The 13982-nt window shown below is 30.9% G+C and overlaps 1 protein-coding gene across 3 annotated transcripts; it reads right to left on the bottom strand.

Moving 5' to 3' along the window:
* Window positions 1–10422: 10422 nt before the first annotated feature.
* On the bottom strand, window positions 10423–13258 carry LOC126722981 (axial regulator YABBY 1). Of its 3 annotated transcripts, none has more exons than XM_050426149.1 (7): window positions 12904–13258; window positions 12608–12763; window positions 12328–12451; window positions 11362–11410; window positions 11086–11161; window positions 10823–10885; window positions 10423–10668 (listed from the first exon to the last, which is right to left on the bottom strand). In XM_050426149.1, exons 1-7 carry the CDS (start codon window positions 13000–13002, stop codon window positions 10600–10602), a joined length of 636 nt encoding a protein of 211 aa, XP_050282106.1. In that variant the 5' UTR covers window positions 13003–13258; the 3' UTR covers window positions 10423–10599. The 3 variants fall into 3 exon arrangements, with proteins under 3 accessions (XP_050282106.1, XP_050282107.1, XP_050282105.1); XM_050426150.1 differs by having other exon boundaries at window positions 10423–10663; XM_050426148.1 differs by having other exon boundaries at window positions 10811–10885; window positions 12904–13257.
* Between the last annotated feature and the right edge of the window lie 724 nt (window positions 13259–13982).

The following is a 13982-nucleotide window of genomic DNA, read 5'->3' as shown; positions in this document are numbered from 1 at the left end:
TTTATGGTAGAGTTTGATGTTACAATATGCAGAGTCCATCTTTGATTACTTTAAAAACAATTTAGAATTTTTTTTATTTCATTTAAAGCTTATCGATTTTGTTTCCTATTACAAATTTTAATGGACTGATGGATATCTTGTCTTCTTCCATCTTTTCTTTCCATTTATTTTATTTATTTTAAAATTCTTATTAGACCAGAGATGGGCTTAGACATGAATTTAAATATAGAGACTTCTTGCAATTATATATATATATATATATATATATATATAAGACTTGGGCTTGCATTTTTAAAGGCTTTAGCCTTGGTTAAATATATTAATTTATAAGTATATATAAATATATGTTATGAAATATACATGATGGTAATTTTGAAACAGTACAACAGTATAGACTAGTACCAAAATATCTCTTTCCTTTAATTCGGTATGAAATGGTCTCTATTGCTTAAGAGACATGGTCTTAACTTTATGGTTGTAGGATGGGCTTGCTAACTGAATCCAAAATTGCATGTAAAAAAATTTGCTAATTTGTGGGTATTTATTATTGTATTTGCATTTCCTTAAAAATGGAGTCTCTTTGTTAACCAAATCATGGGCATCAGTCACTATAGGTAGATTAAATAATCTCAAAACACTACTTAAATATTTAGATTAAATATTTGTGGTTAACCATTTAGTATAGGCAAAAACTTGTTTTACACTGTGATTTATAACTAAAAAGTGTTTTAAAGTCACGTTTTCAAGTTATAAAGACATGGTGCATGTAAAACATACACTACCCTTTAGTACTGTAATTGGTAGCCCTTGTGAGTTTTGTGGTTGTACCTCCTTTTTTGACATGTCTCCGTGCGGTACATTCTTGTGAAGGCGAGGTATGCAATCCTCAATCACCCAAGATGTGGTTTTAGACTTGAAATTAGCGAGTCTAGGAGTATGCTAACATCTCTACGAGAGGGATGAAGAAGTCGTTACCTGGTTATTGGTCCAAGAACCAAAAAATGACTCCATGAAGATCTATGCACCAAACTAGGTCTGAAGTTAGGGTACAAGATGTGAAGAAACTAGGTACCCAAGTCTGCCTAGTAGTTGGCCTTCATTAGGTTGTTACTTAATCGGATTGAAATGGAAGTCATTTAATAAACTCTAAAAATGTGCATTTATGTCTACAGTGTAAAGTGTATCAACAGGAATGTGAGAAGAAAGCAATAAACACGGCAAAAAAAGATCAAGAGGAAAATAAGCATGCTAATAACCAATCATGTGGAAGAACATAGAAGCATAGGATCATGACATCACTCAAACATTTAAACATATAAGCATGTGAATAGGGACATTCAAACATGTGAACATGATAAGCATCAGAGTGTGTATGTGTATACCCAATCATGTGAGTGCACAAGCATGGGTACCAATCAAGAGTTATGGGATTACTTGAGGATGAGTGCTTAAGTCTTATGAAAGAAGAATATTAATTGAAGTGAAGCTTTTGTTAAGTCTTGGATGTCTTCCTTTATTAAACTTAAGTGATCTTGAATCTTGATTCCTTATTTATTATCTTTTACGCTTAATTAATCTTCAACTTTCCTTGAATCATACTAATTAAATCTGAACATCCAAGTCTTTTAAGAATGAGATAATCTTTAGTTGAACATAATTCCTTATTATACTTTTAGTTTAAATTCAAGTTTGATTTAAATTACTCATTAAAATCAATTGAATTTCCTTGTGTGAGTTGCCTTATTTGACTTAATGAATTAAACTTAATTGTAATCTTGCAAAAACTTTTAAACTTAATTAATTAGACTTTAGAAGTATTCCATCTTACTCCAACCATTAAGTGTCCATTTGAGAACAGCTTATCTAGTTTCTTGTTAAAATTTTTTTATTGAAAGTGTGCTAAAATATACTTGAGCCCTGAACAAATTTGAAAAAGTGAGAAAATGTAGAAAAAAAAAGTGAGGTTTTCAAAAGCTGTACATGAAAACTAAAAGCTAAAACTCATGTCAAATAGGCTCTAAGTCTTGAGTGATTAATCCCTTAAGGAAAGATTTGATTCTTCAAATTAATCTTTAAATCTTAGTCAATCCTTCTTGAAAGATTTTAATTGTTAAGAGACTTTCCTCATTCGAAGCTTTTAATTTGAAAATTCAATTTGAGTTCAAATTCCAAATCTTAACACTTTTAAATTAGGAAATTATATTCCATTAAAGTTTGATTGCATTCCTTAGTTAATTCTCCGAATTACTTAGACAATTTATTAACCTAAAACTAAATAGGAGCTTTTATGGAAAAGGAAAGAAAGAATTAATTACAGAATTAATATATTTTTGGTATTTTAGGTTTTAGAAAATACGGGCTAGGATTTTAAAGTGAGGATTTTGGAGCCTAGCCTAAGTTGGAAAGGATGGAGGAGAGTGATAGTTGATTTTTGGTGGATATTGGTTCCTATTACAATTGGGGAAATATGTTGAATATCAAAAGGGGAGTGAGGTGGGATTTAGGCTCATTCCCACCATGAGAAAGGTGCATGGTGGGGATGAATCTAAATTCCAGCTTATCCTCCAACAATTGCTTCTCGAAACTTCTACAAAATTCTACACCTCTCTAGGTCTCTCCACCCTCACCCCCCCTTCTCCCTCCTCTTTAGGATCCCATCTTTGAGTAGCTATTTAGAGGTATATATTCTGAAACTCTTCTTCATTCTTTATATCTTTGAAAAGGTTTGGATGTCTACTTTCCAACAGTTCTAGCCTTATTCGATTTGGAGCAGTTGTCGTAGAGATATTCCACCCAAAATAGAGGTGACGTAGCATAGAAATTTACAAAGCTGGTTTTTTGCCTATCTTGTGAGTGTAAATATCTTCCGATCCAAAGATGATATTGTCGAGCTGCTTTTTAAGTGGTGTATATAATTGATCATACTTCAATAAAGTTTTTATCTTTTTGCATCAATTGTGACTGAATCAGTACAGTTTCTTGCACAAAAGACGCCCCAAAAATTAGTTTTTGACCTAAAAAATAATACTTCGTGCACTTTCTTTCAAATTTGTGAACTTACTTTATGGTTTTGCTGACTTCTATTTTGATCAAGTAAGATGTTGGAAAGATTGTGATGTCTATTTCCTAAATATGCTTGATTTATTGTCCAAATCATTCGAATTAGCACGTTGGAGCTGGCTTTGGAAAATAGTGGAAAAATCATGTATTAACATAGAGCACACACATTCACCAAGTTTTTATATTATATTCTATGGCAAAAAGGGATGTTGATGAGCTTAGATTGACTCACTCACATAATTAACTAATCACCTCTAACATGTGTTTAGCTAGTGCATAGAGACGAGACGTTTTGTCATTTGATATTATGGATTCATGTGTCTTACTCTAATAACAAGCATAGTCACGAACAAAGGCTTGGAAACATTATTATTGATGATGCATAGTCACGAACAAAGGCTTGGAAACATTATTGATGATGGAAACAACTGTTGAAATGTTGAATCAGTTCTAAAGATAAGCACTCGATATCTAATATGCACCATGAAATTGTGAAGATATTTAAGAATGTGATATGTATAATAATAATAAAATTTGAGCACAGTACCGTAGGTGCTGTTTTTTAGGTTCCCCTCTTAGGATTCAACCATACGGTTACTTAACTAAAAAATACACTTTTATCTTATGAGAAAAAATTCACATGCCAGAATTTTAAGAGGGGAACCAAAGGAACAACATCTAAGTACTATACATAAGTCTCTTGCCCATAATATTATTAGATCCAAATTCAGTGAATTAAACTTTTAGGATAAAGTTTTCTCCAAAAAAAAAAAAAAAACTTTTAGGATAAAGGGTAGTTTTAACATTTACTAAACCCTCATAAAACTCCGAATGTGCAAATTCTCACTGTCGTAAACCTAAAATACCAACAAAAACTGCATGGGAAACAGTGATACTAAATACATATGTATCGTTGGGTCTTCACAAATTTGCCTTTTCCAGCTGGATTCGTCTGTGCTGTGAATTTACTAATTCCAGGCTTCTTGCATAATGGTTGTCCAACTCTGTTGCTTCCTACACAGCCATCTCTTTCTTTTGCATTTGGTTGGATAACTAATGTTCTTTATTTATTATTGTCCTCGACTTTCGATGTAGACAATGATAAAGTAATTGCACCAGTTTGCTTATAATTGAGTCTGTATATTTCTCCTTAGTTTTTCAATGCAGAGGTAGGTCACCAAAGGGTGGATGCTAATTAAGTCCTAGTTCCTTGCGCGTCAGGGAACAAACGAATTTGAATGGGAAAGGAGGAATTAAACCAAAAGCAGTGAGAGAAGCATTTGAGGAGGCAAGTATATAAATTCACATTAAGCTGCAATACTAGGCAGTTATCAACACCTTCCTCAAAAAAGAAAAAAAAGAAAAAAGAAAAAAGAAAAAAGTTAGTTATCAACATTCAACACCCAAAATTTATTTTCCTTCTTCCCATGAGGCAATAAATGCAATAGATATATTGGTGGATCAGAAAAGAAACACTTCAGCAGGGTGTACTTTAAGTCCTCTGTTTTTTTTGTTGTTGACATAAGCAATCAATGAGTATGTTTTATTTAGAACACCTTAAAGTTAATTAAAGTATTTTTCATAAAATGTGTGTTTTTCTATGTTTACATTATATGCGTAACATATTTGACACGTAATATTTATAGAGGAAATTTATTGCCTTTTGTCAACAATAATTGCATGGGTAAAATTTATACTGGTAAAATTTTTTTGGTCTGATGCATTCAAGGCCCATTTTATAGTATAGATAAATGAGACGGCCACTTAATGACTCAAAGTTAAAAAAGGCCCACAAATTTTAAGGAACAGAGCTATTTCTTTTATTGTAATAGTATTAATTAAGTCCAAATATTAGCCAATAAATAAAATAATATTTTTTATCAAATGAAAAATAAGAAAAAAAAAGAGAAAAAAATGCTACGTTTACAACATTTTTCACCACAAATCTGAAATGACCGGTTGTTACTGACAGTTATTGGTAAGTAAAGAAGTAATTTTAGTGGTGGGTTCAAATTAGAATAAGTAACAACTTAACATTTATGATTTGTTATGAAAATGTTGTGAGCATAGTACATCTAAAAATAAAATAAAAAAGAGCAATACACAAAAAATTTCATAACATTTTTCACAATAGTTAAGTTGATAAACTTCTATTAATTCTCATATAGATTCACCACTAATATCAACTTTTTACTTATTACTATCAATTTGCCACATCACAGAAGTGAAGTTGTCAAATTTTTTGTCTATAGATTTTCTATAACAAAAAATTATACATGGTTAATTAGTAACTTTGCATCTAAAATAAGAGAGTAAAGTTTAAGTAATATTAATTTTTTTTAAAGTCATTTAAATATGTAAAATGTCACAATTCAATTTTTTCCTAAGGCCCTCAAATACATCAAACCGCCCATGAATACATTATGTTTCTTAATTAAATTTTAATGTATAGTTACATTAAATTTAATTCTTCTTCTCACAATTTTCTTAAAAAATTCTCATTGAAAAAGTTAATATTGTTTGTGTTTTATTGGTCGATAAAACTATGTGTTTCAATAGAAAAATCTAATGTATAATATCTAAATGAATTCTACTTAATTTTCATCCATAATAGTTTATGTTAGGGTCATGTGTTTTGCTTTCGTCAAACTATGTCAAATTATGTGTCTTTTATTGATTTTTGATGTATCTTAAAGTTGTAATTGAAGACCAAGTTGAAGACATAAAGTTTGCTAAAAAAAAGGTTAAGAAAAACACTTTTTCAGTACTTTTTCAACATGTACCTCGATAGCAACTCAATAGAAACTCGATACATCTCAATAGAAGCTCAAAACTTATTGTCTCCTTAATAGAAGTCTCGAAAAAGGGTCGAGCAATCAAGCATTGCAGATCAGCAAAAATCAACTACGCGAAAAAGCCCATAACTTATTCGTTTAAAACCCGAATTGAGATCCATTTAAACAAGTATTTAAAGGACATCATAAGCCATCTATTAAGAGGATTTTGAGAGAGAGAGAGAGAGAGAGAGAGAGAGAGAGAGAGAGAGAGAGAGAGAGAGAGAGAGAGAGAGAGAGAGAGAGAGAGAGAGAGAGAGAGAGAGAGAGAGAGAGAGAGAGAGAGAAACACTCTGTTTGTGCTGCTAGGGTTTTGTAACCAAGTTTTCTCTATTTCACCAAACCAAATAGTTTCAAAGTAGATTTGAAAATCCCATTGGTGAAGAAGCTAAAGTTATAGCAACCACCATAGACTTGCTACAATGAAGAAAAACTTTCAAGAGGTTCTTGAAGTCAGTTGGAGGTTCCAATTGTGATTGTGGGTGGAGCATTCATATATTGAAGAGTTCAAAGATTCTGAAACGGTAGAAAGTTTCTACTATAAGTTTATCTACTGGGATTGTAGAGTTTAGGGACAAAAGTTTTGTACAAGATCTAAAACTTCTCTTTATTATAGTGAATTGCTTTTTGGGAAGGTTTTCCTCCAGGTTTTTTACTATGAAACTAGTTTGTTTTATTGGTTTTCATGGATCATCATATCTTGTCTTATTTACTATTCTGCTATGCATGATGTAGATATTTTTTTGTTTGTACAAGAATTATTCATAGTAGATCTAATTAACAAGTTGGGTTTAAAACTTGTTAATTCTATCAATTGGGGACTAAATTTCCTAATAGTTTATGCCAAGTCCGAAGTGGTTGCAAAGGAAATTACATTTCAGAAAATACCGTATGAAAAAACTATATGAAAAAACATCCCTGTGGTACCTTATTATACTTTCATAAAATACTGTATGAAAAAACAAATAATTAAGAAATTATTTTACTATTTCCCCAACTTTTGGCAATGTTTTCAAGTAAGAAAATGAAGAGCATGAAGGAAAAAATGTAAGCAAATGAAGGAAAATTTGTTTATCTTATTTCTTCATTCATTTACTTATTTAATATGAAAGAGCAAAATAACAAAAAAAAATTATTTATTTTCCCATACAATTTATATAATTAATATATTTCATTTTTGTTTATCTAAAATCTAATACACATACTTACATATTATATTACATTAAGATGTAATCATCCATATTATAGAAAAATCTTAAAAGATCAACAAAGAAATTATGGACTACAACAATTAATAAGATGAAAATGTTAATGTTTAAAATAAATTGTAAAACATAGAACTAAAAACAGTGATCTTAAAATTTGTATTAAACACGATAAATAACAATATTTTTAATAAAAAATATTGAATTTTTGTCAAGTTGAAGAATTTTTGTCAAGTATAATACAAGAAACATGTATTATGTGTTTTATACTTTAAAATATATATAAAAAAAAAAGCATATATTTTTTAAAGTTTTTTTTTAAGTACATATATATGTGTAATATACAGCTAGTATAATATGTGTATTTTATTAATTATGTATGACGTCTACTGTCTAGTGTCAAATTTAGATATTTATCCGTGATAATTCCCATAGTTTGAAATTGTTGCTCGATTTTTCCATTGCTTATAATCTTGAATTGATCTTTTTCAATATACATATTTATATTATATATAAGAGGATTCTCCTTTTTGAATTTGACTTTTATGTGGTTAAAAAATACCCTCATTAATGGAGGGTAACTTCATTTAGATATAGGGTCATAAATGTCAAATAACAAATAACAAATTTCATTTTGAATTCAAAAGAAGAACTCCTAAAATTTAGGATTTTTTTTCCCTTCAAGTTCAAAAAAGAAAGAAATTACAATTACGGTTTATCTCTAAAATTTATCCTTTTTATGGCTTCCAAAAAAAAAAAATTATCATTTTTATTTGTTTGAAAAAAAAATTCTAAATGATAATAGATGCAAATTATTAATATTTACCAAAAATAATAGAAAAGTCTCTAAACAAGCACAACATGTGCGCTTAGACGCTAGTAACTATAAGCATGAAAAGGTATATATTTATTAGATAATATGGAGTTGGATATTCGAGTTTTTATTTTTGAACAATTGATTTTTTTGTATATCTTATCTTGTACTTGTACTTATAGTTATAAATACCATAGCCCTCTCATCCTCCTTAAATTGAGAGATTACTCTAAATTAATTTCTTGTCATAACTTGGTATGGGAGCTATTTTTCTTTTCCATACTTCCACTTATTCTTTTTTCAACTTCCAGATGCTCATCATTTCTTATCGCTCAAACTCACCAACATCAACTACCTTTGTTAGAAAACTCAACTAGTCCCTTACATCTTTATATCTTATCTTGTATTTATATAGATATAAATACAGTAGCTCTCTCATCCTTCTTAAGCTGAGAGATTACACCAATTATCTTATCTTGTTTTATTCTCGTTTGAGGCTCACATGAATGGATCTGTGACAAAAAATAAACTGATTTTGAAGTATTGACAACTTAACCTAATGATATCATATATAAAGCCAACCATTGTAGGTTGTCGTATCAAGATTTCTTGAAGAGTAAATCTTCTTGAACCTAAACAGTTAGAAAACTCTATCCCTTGATTGTTCTCATTTTTAGTTCCTTCTATAATTTCTCTTAGAAAGTTTTTTCAAAGCCATATAAGTTGTTACCCATAGTACTAAGTTCATTGGTGATCCCTCTATAGATTTACTTGGGAGTACCAGAGTTTTGGTGGTAGCAAACAAGTTTGTTTGTGTAGGAGGTTTTTGTAGAAGGATTCTAGAGTTCTAGGGCCAATATTGTAGTGACAGGTGAATAGGTTATTAATTTGATTGCATAGATAATTTATTTTTTAATAAAGGTTTTGTAAGTCTAGATTATTATATCTTTTCTTTTTCTGTAGTGAATTAACAACGAAATTAGGCACCCTGACTAGTTTTTTCTTTGATCGAGGAGTTCTTCAAAGGTTCCATTTCGTCACCAAATCCTTTCGGACCTTTTTACTGTTTTATTATTTCTTATTATTTTTGAATTTTGGTGATACTTTCTTTGGTTGTTCACTCTAGCAAATTGCCAACTATGGATTTAAGACATAATTAGTCAATTAGTTGTTTAGGTTATTGGGGGTCTAAACAAGATATATTTCACTTTTGAATAAATAAATCACCATTTAAATTTTTAATTATATAGTTAATATATCAATAGTAATATATCAATAATTTTTTTTTGAGAAATAAAAACATACATAGGAGAGAGGGATGAGCTTCTACTACAAAATCCACTAAAAAACATGATGATGTTGTATGAAGATACATTGGTAATTGTAAGAAAAAATTACTGAGAAACTTGTGCATAATAATACTTAGTATTGAATAACAATTGAATCATGTAACCGTTCCACTTTTTTGTTTTTTTCTTTCTTCTCATTTTTTTATAAAATTTACTCCTATGATTTCCTCTTTTTTTTTTTTTTTTCTTATTATTTTTTAAAATTTATCGTGGGTTAGGTCATTGGTGGTTGGAGGCCAATTTCTTGGTATACAGTTCTGGAGATTGAGAAATGATCCTTAATAAAGTTAGGGTTCATTGTATTAATATTTGATTTTATCACATCTTCAATGTTTAAACAAAAATTGACAACCTTCTCAAAAACAAAAAAAAAAAAAAAAAAAAAACAAAACAAAAATTGTCAAGTTGTATTTTCGTGTTTATTTAATTTATTGATGAAGCAAAAAAAATTCAATGAACTCATTTCAAAATGGAAAGATAAAAAATTTAATAACTCCACGATAGAATTACCCTACAATTTTTAGAGGATCTTAGATTCTTAACCCCATTTGATTGTGTTAGAATTTACAGCCCACGGGGCTTTGATTAATTTTGGTAGGGTTGGAGGCAATCTTCACCACCCCTTTAGCTTTTCCCTTAGCAAGTAAGTACTATAATCAAGTAAACTATCATGGATAGCAATATTAGTCTTAGATATGAATACAACCTTTTAATAAATTATAAAAACTTAAAAACTCAATTTGTGTATACAAAAGATATACTCAAGAGTTTCAATCTATAGTATTCGCTCTTAATGATGACTTTTTCTCATCAGACCAAAACACCAATCAGTTTTTAATATAGGCGGGAATTGAATCCCAGATATCTTATTTAACCATAAAAAACTTTATCAGTTGAGCTAATTGAAACCCACACCATAGATATATTTGAAGATGAAGTTTTCATGGTTAAAGAATAATGCAAATTTAAATTCCAAATTCTGTTTTTTATTTATTTATGGGAGAGTGGGGTGTTAGAGAGTTGGACCTGGATGATTATAAATGATTCCCTCGAAGTACAAAAAGATACTTTTTTTTATGAATAAAAAGAAAAAAAATTGGAATAAAAATGCCTCAAAATAGAACATTAACTAATGACCTTCATGTTTAAGGTTTTCAAAGTGAGGATAAGGGTTCACCAACATTTAATAGACTTCAAAATGTACTTCCACAAATATATAACATAGACCAAAGCAACCCAAACATTAAACAAAAAGTCCCATTAGAAGAACTAGAAAAGTTTTCAAGTAGCAGTTAAAGAAGAGACAAGAACACAAAGGCACACTACCAGTACACTTCTTAGTAGGGAGAGACACCCACATTGGCTGGCGCTAAAAACCCATCTTTCACGAGCACATCCTCACTTTCCTACACAAATTTAACCACACTATACGTATCAAACATCAAAATCCTCTTGCAGATTATGTTACTTTTGTGTATATGTATGATCTAGCTGCTAGCATGTAGAGATAACAGAAAAAGAAGAGTTTGGATTAGGGTTTTGGAGTACCGGTTGACGCACGTTAGTTCTCTTCACGGGTTGATCAGGCAGAAGTCCGAAGTGGATGTGTGGGAAGTGGGCCCACTGAAAAGAAGAAAACAAATGTACACCATAAATACATTTTTTTTTTATACAGTACAATTGTAAAATACCTTGTAAAATTTTGCATAATAATAATATAAAGGGTATGCTGATTTATATTAATTTAGTAAGAAAAAAGAGAGCCTTGGTTAAAGAAAATAAAACCCAAGAAAGAAAGAACTAAGGATTTTCTTGGATCTCACATTTTTAGCTGCAGCACTAAAGGCCTCTCTGTGGCTTATATCAGGATTCCCGGCTTTAATTCGTTGGATCTCGTCCCTGCAGGTTGAATATGATAAATCAATGACAAAGTCACACCATATATACTATAGGTAGAAACATTCACATTTGACATTATATACATTACCAAAAAAGTAGAAAATAAAAAATTAGTGTATAATGTGGTACTGTATTGTATAGATATAAGTATTTTTTTTTTTTTTTTTTTTTTTTGAGATGAAATTAAAAATTGTACTTACTTGATGAAGCGGTTGTAGGCAGATGGGACTCTCTGTCTCTTCTCCGGAGCTGGACATAAAAAACAAGGAAATTGTAGAGATAGACAAAAAGACACACATTAAAATCACTTCGCTGACCTTTTCTGCTATAAGTTTCGTGCATTCATTATCTTTCTGTCTGTCCGTCTCTCTCTCTATCATTTATCATCATCTCTAACCATCTGTTTTCTTCTCCTAGATTCTACATTATGTTTCCGGGGGAGATTTCTCTCTCTCTCTCTCTCTCTCTCTCATATGACAAATAATTAAAGACAAGCAGCACTTTGAACAATAGGGATATAAAAGAAGGTAAAAAGAAAGATAAAACAACTTGGAGGACGCACTTAAGTACAAATGAACCGTTGTTTTTTTATTTTTTGTTTCTTGATTAACTGATCGTATAATTTGTTTTTGGGGATTTGCGGAGAATTAAAGGTACGGTGTTCACATAGTAAACATGGAGGTTCAATGCAAACTAATAAGCTAGGCATGCAGGTCTAAATGGACTTCCTGGCACTGCTGAACAAAGCTGGAAAAGCTTGAAGAAGATGGCTAAGTAGCCATGTAATAACACAAAGATTCTTGCCACTAAGAAAATACTTGGACACTGTTGGGTACTAAGCCTACAAGGGCTTGCATTTGCAGACTTAGCTTTTTTGAACTTTTTTCTTGGGTGCCTAAAAGACCAGTGTCTTACAAACTAGGCTAGGGTGAAAAGGTCAAGGGAAATTTCACTTCTCTAGGAAAAAAAAATACTAAAAATTATAGCATAAGAAAGTCGTAGACTAAAGTAAAAGCTATTGGAGTGGCTTCTTATACTTGTAAAGACCGAGACATTTAAGAAATAAAAAAACATGTGAAAAATCTAAAGGACCATGTGTTTTTTGATAATAAAAGAAACAAAAAATAATAATAATAAAAAAAGTGTATGAAGGAAATTAATCTCACGTCTAGTAACAACAGGAGGCTTAGGGATTTCCTCAAGATCAGTTCCAACTCTAACTGGCATCATTGACTCATTTGGGTTTGGCTGATTGATCATCATGTTTGGTGGTGAGCTTCGGATATCCTCCTGATATAATATATCCAATAATAACCAAATGTTTCAATAAAGAAATTTAGTACGCAAAAGTATGTGCATTGATAGCTCAAATGAAAAGGGCAACAAAAGCAATGGATTTGTATTCTCGAAACCCTAATACTATGTTTTATTCATTTATATATGTACCAGAAGATTTTGAGGAGAACTGAAGAAAGCATGACCAAGATGAAGCTGGTTAGCTGAAGGAAAGAGAAGGCCACGCATGTTCACAGAGAGGAGGTTGGTGCAGTGACCACATCGAACTGTGACGGTCTTGAACAGACTAGTGCAAGGAACACTCACCTAAAACACAAAGAAAAACCAAACCCAGAACATATAAAAAGCCATTAAAGAAAAACAAGAAGAAGATTGTGGGGGCAAAAGGATATGATAGATCATAAAGTAATAAAGAGATTCAGAGAGAGAAAGAGATAAGGAGGTACCGCAAGGACAGTGTCACAGAAGTTGCAATGGACGTAACAGAGCTGTTCGGAGGGGGAGAGGTGGTCCGGTGAAAAGGCATGAGTGGATGAGGCGGACATTTTTGTCAAATCTCTCTCTCTCTCTCTCTCTCTCGCTGAGGTTTTTGGTTTGATTTGATTGATGGGATTGACTGATCAGTGGGATTTTGAGGATGGACAGATAAAAAACCTCCTTTGGATCTGATCTTTTTGATCGTTTGTTGAGTTACTATTAAGGAAGAAAGAAGAAAAGAGAAAGAGAAAGAGAGATGCCAATACTAATATACTTGAAGGATATGGGAAAGACTTGGAGATGTATTTTCCCTTGTATAAACTAAATTTTGTTGTTTTTAATGGTGTTGTGTTGTACATCTATTCAATTTGTACAAGTTGTTGATGTATCATTAACAACAGGCCAGAGAGAGAGAGAGAGAGAGAGAGAGATGTTTGTAATAAAAGGCTGAGGTTAATGGTAAAGAAAATGTATGGTTGGCATTCCCAATGGATGTGAGAGAGAGAGAGAGAGAGAGAGGCAGAGAGAGGCAGAGGTGGGGGAGAGAAAGAGAGAGAAAGGGACGTTTGCATGGGAGTGATTAGCTTTGGCTCATTCATATGTTGTTTTCACAGTTAATACGAGTGTCAATGGCTTTCTTGGTTTTCTACAATTCCATGCCATGATTTCCCCTCCACACTATCAAATCAAATCTTTGTTCATAAGACTTTGGGTAATTTTTTAAAATATTTTTCGTAGTCTGGTCTACAAGTTTAAAAATTAAAAAAAAAGATTAAAAGTTTAGCTAGAATTTGGAGTTATCATTTCAATTTTAAAAATTTTAAAAAGTTTAGCTTTAAGTTATAAAACCATTCAAGTATATTATTTAAAAGTAAAAAGTTAATGGATGTTCGGTATTGATTTGAAAAATATTGTTCCTATCAAAAAAAAAATATATTGTTAGAAATTTTTTAAGGGTAGAAATAAAGAGAAATATTATGTTCACAATATTTTCACAATAATTTATAAATGTCAAGTTGTTATTAGTTCTAATTTGAATTTACAATTT

This window comes from Quercus robur, chromosome 4 (genome assembly GCF_932294415.1).
Source record: "Quercus robur chromosome 4, dhQueRobu3.1, whole genome shotgun sequence".
Taxonomy (NCBI): domain Eukaryota; kingdom Viridiplantae; phylum Streptophyta; class Magnoliopsida; order Fagales; family Fagaceae; genus Quercus; species Quercus robur.
This window is presented reverse-complemented; position numbering and strand designations above follow the sequence as displayed.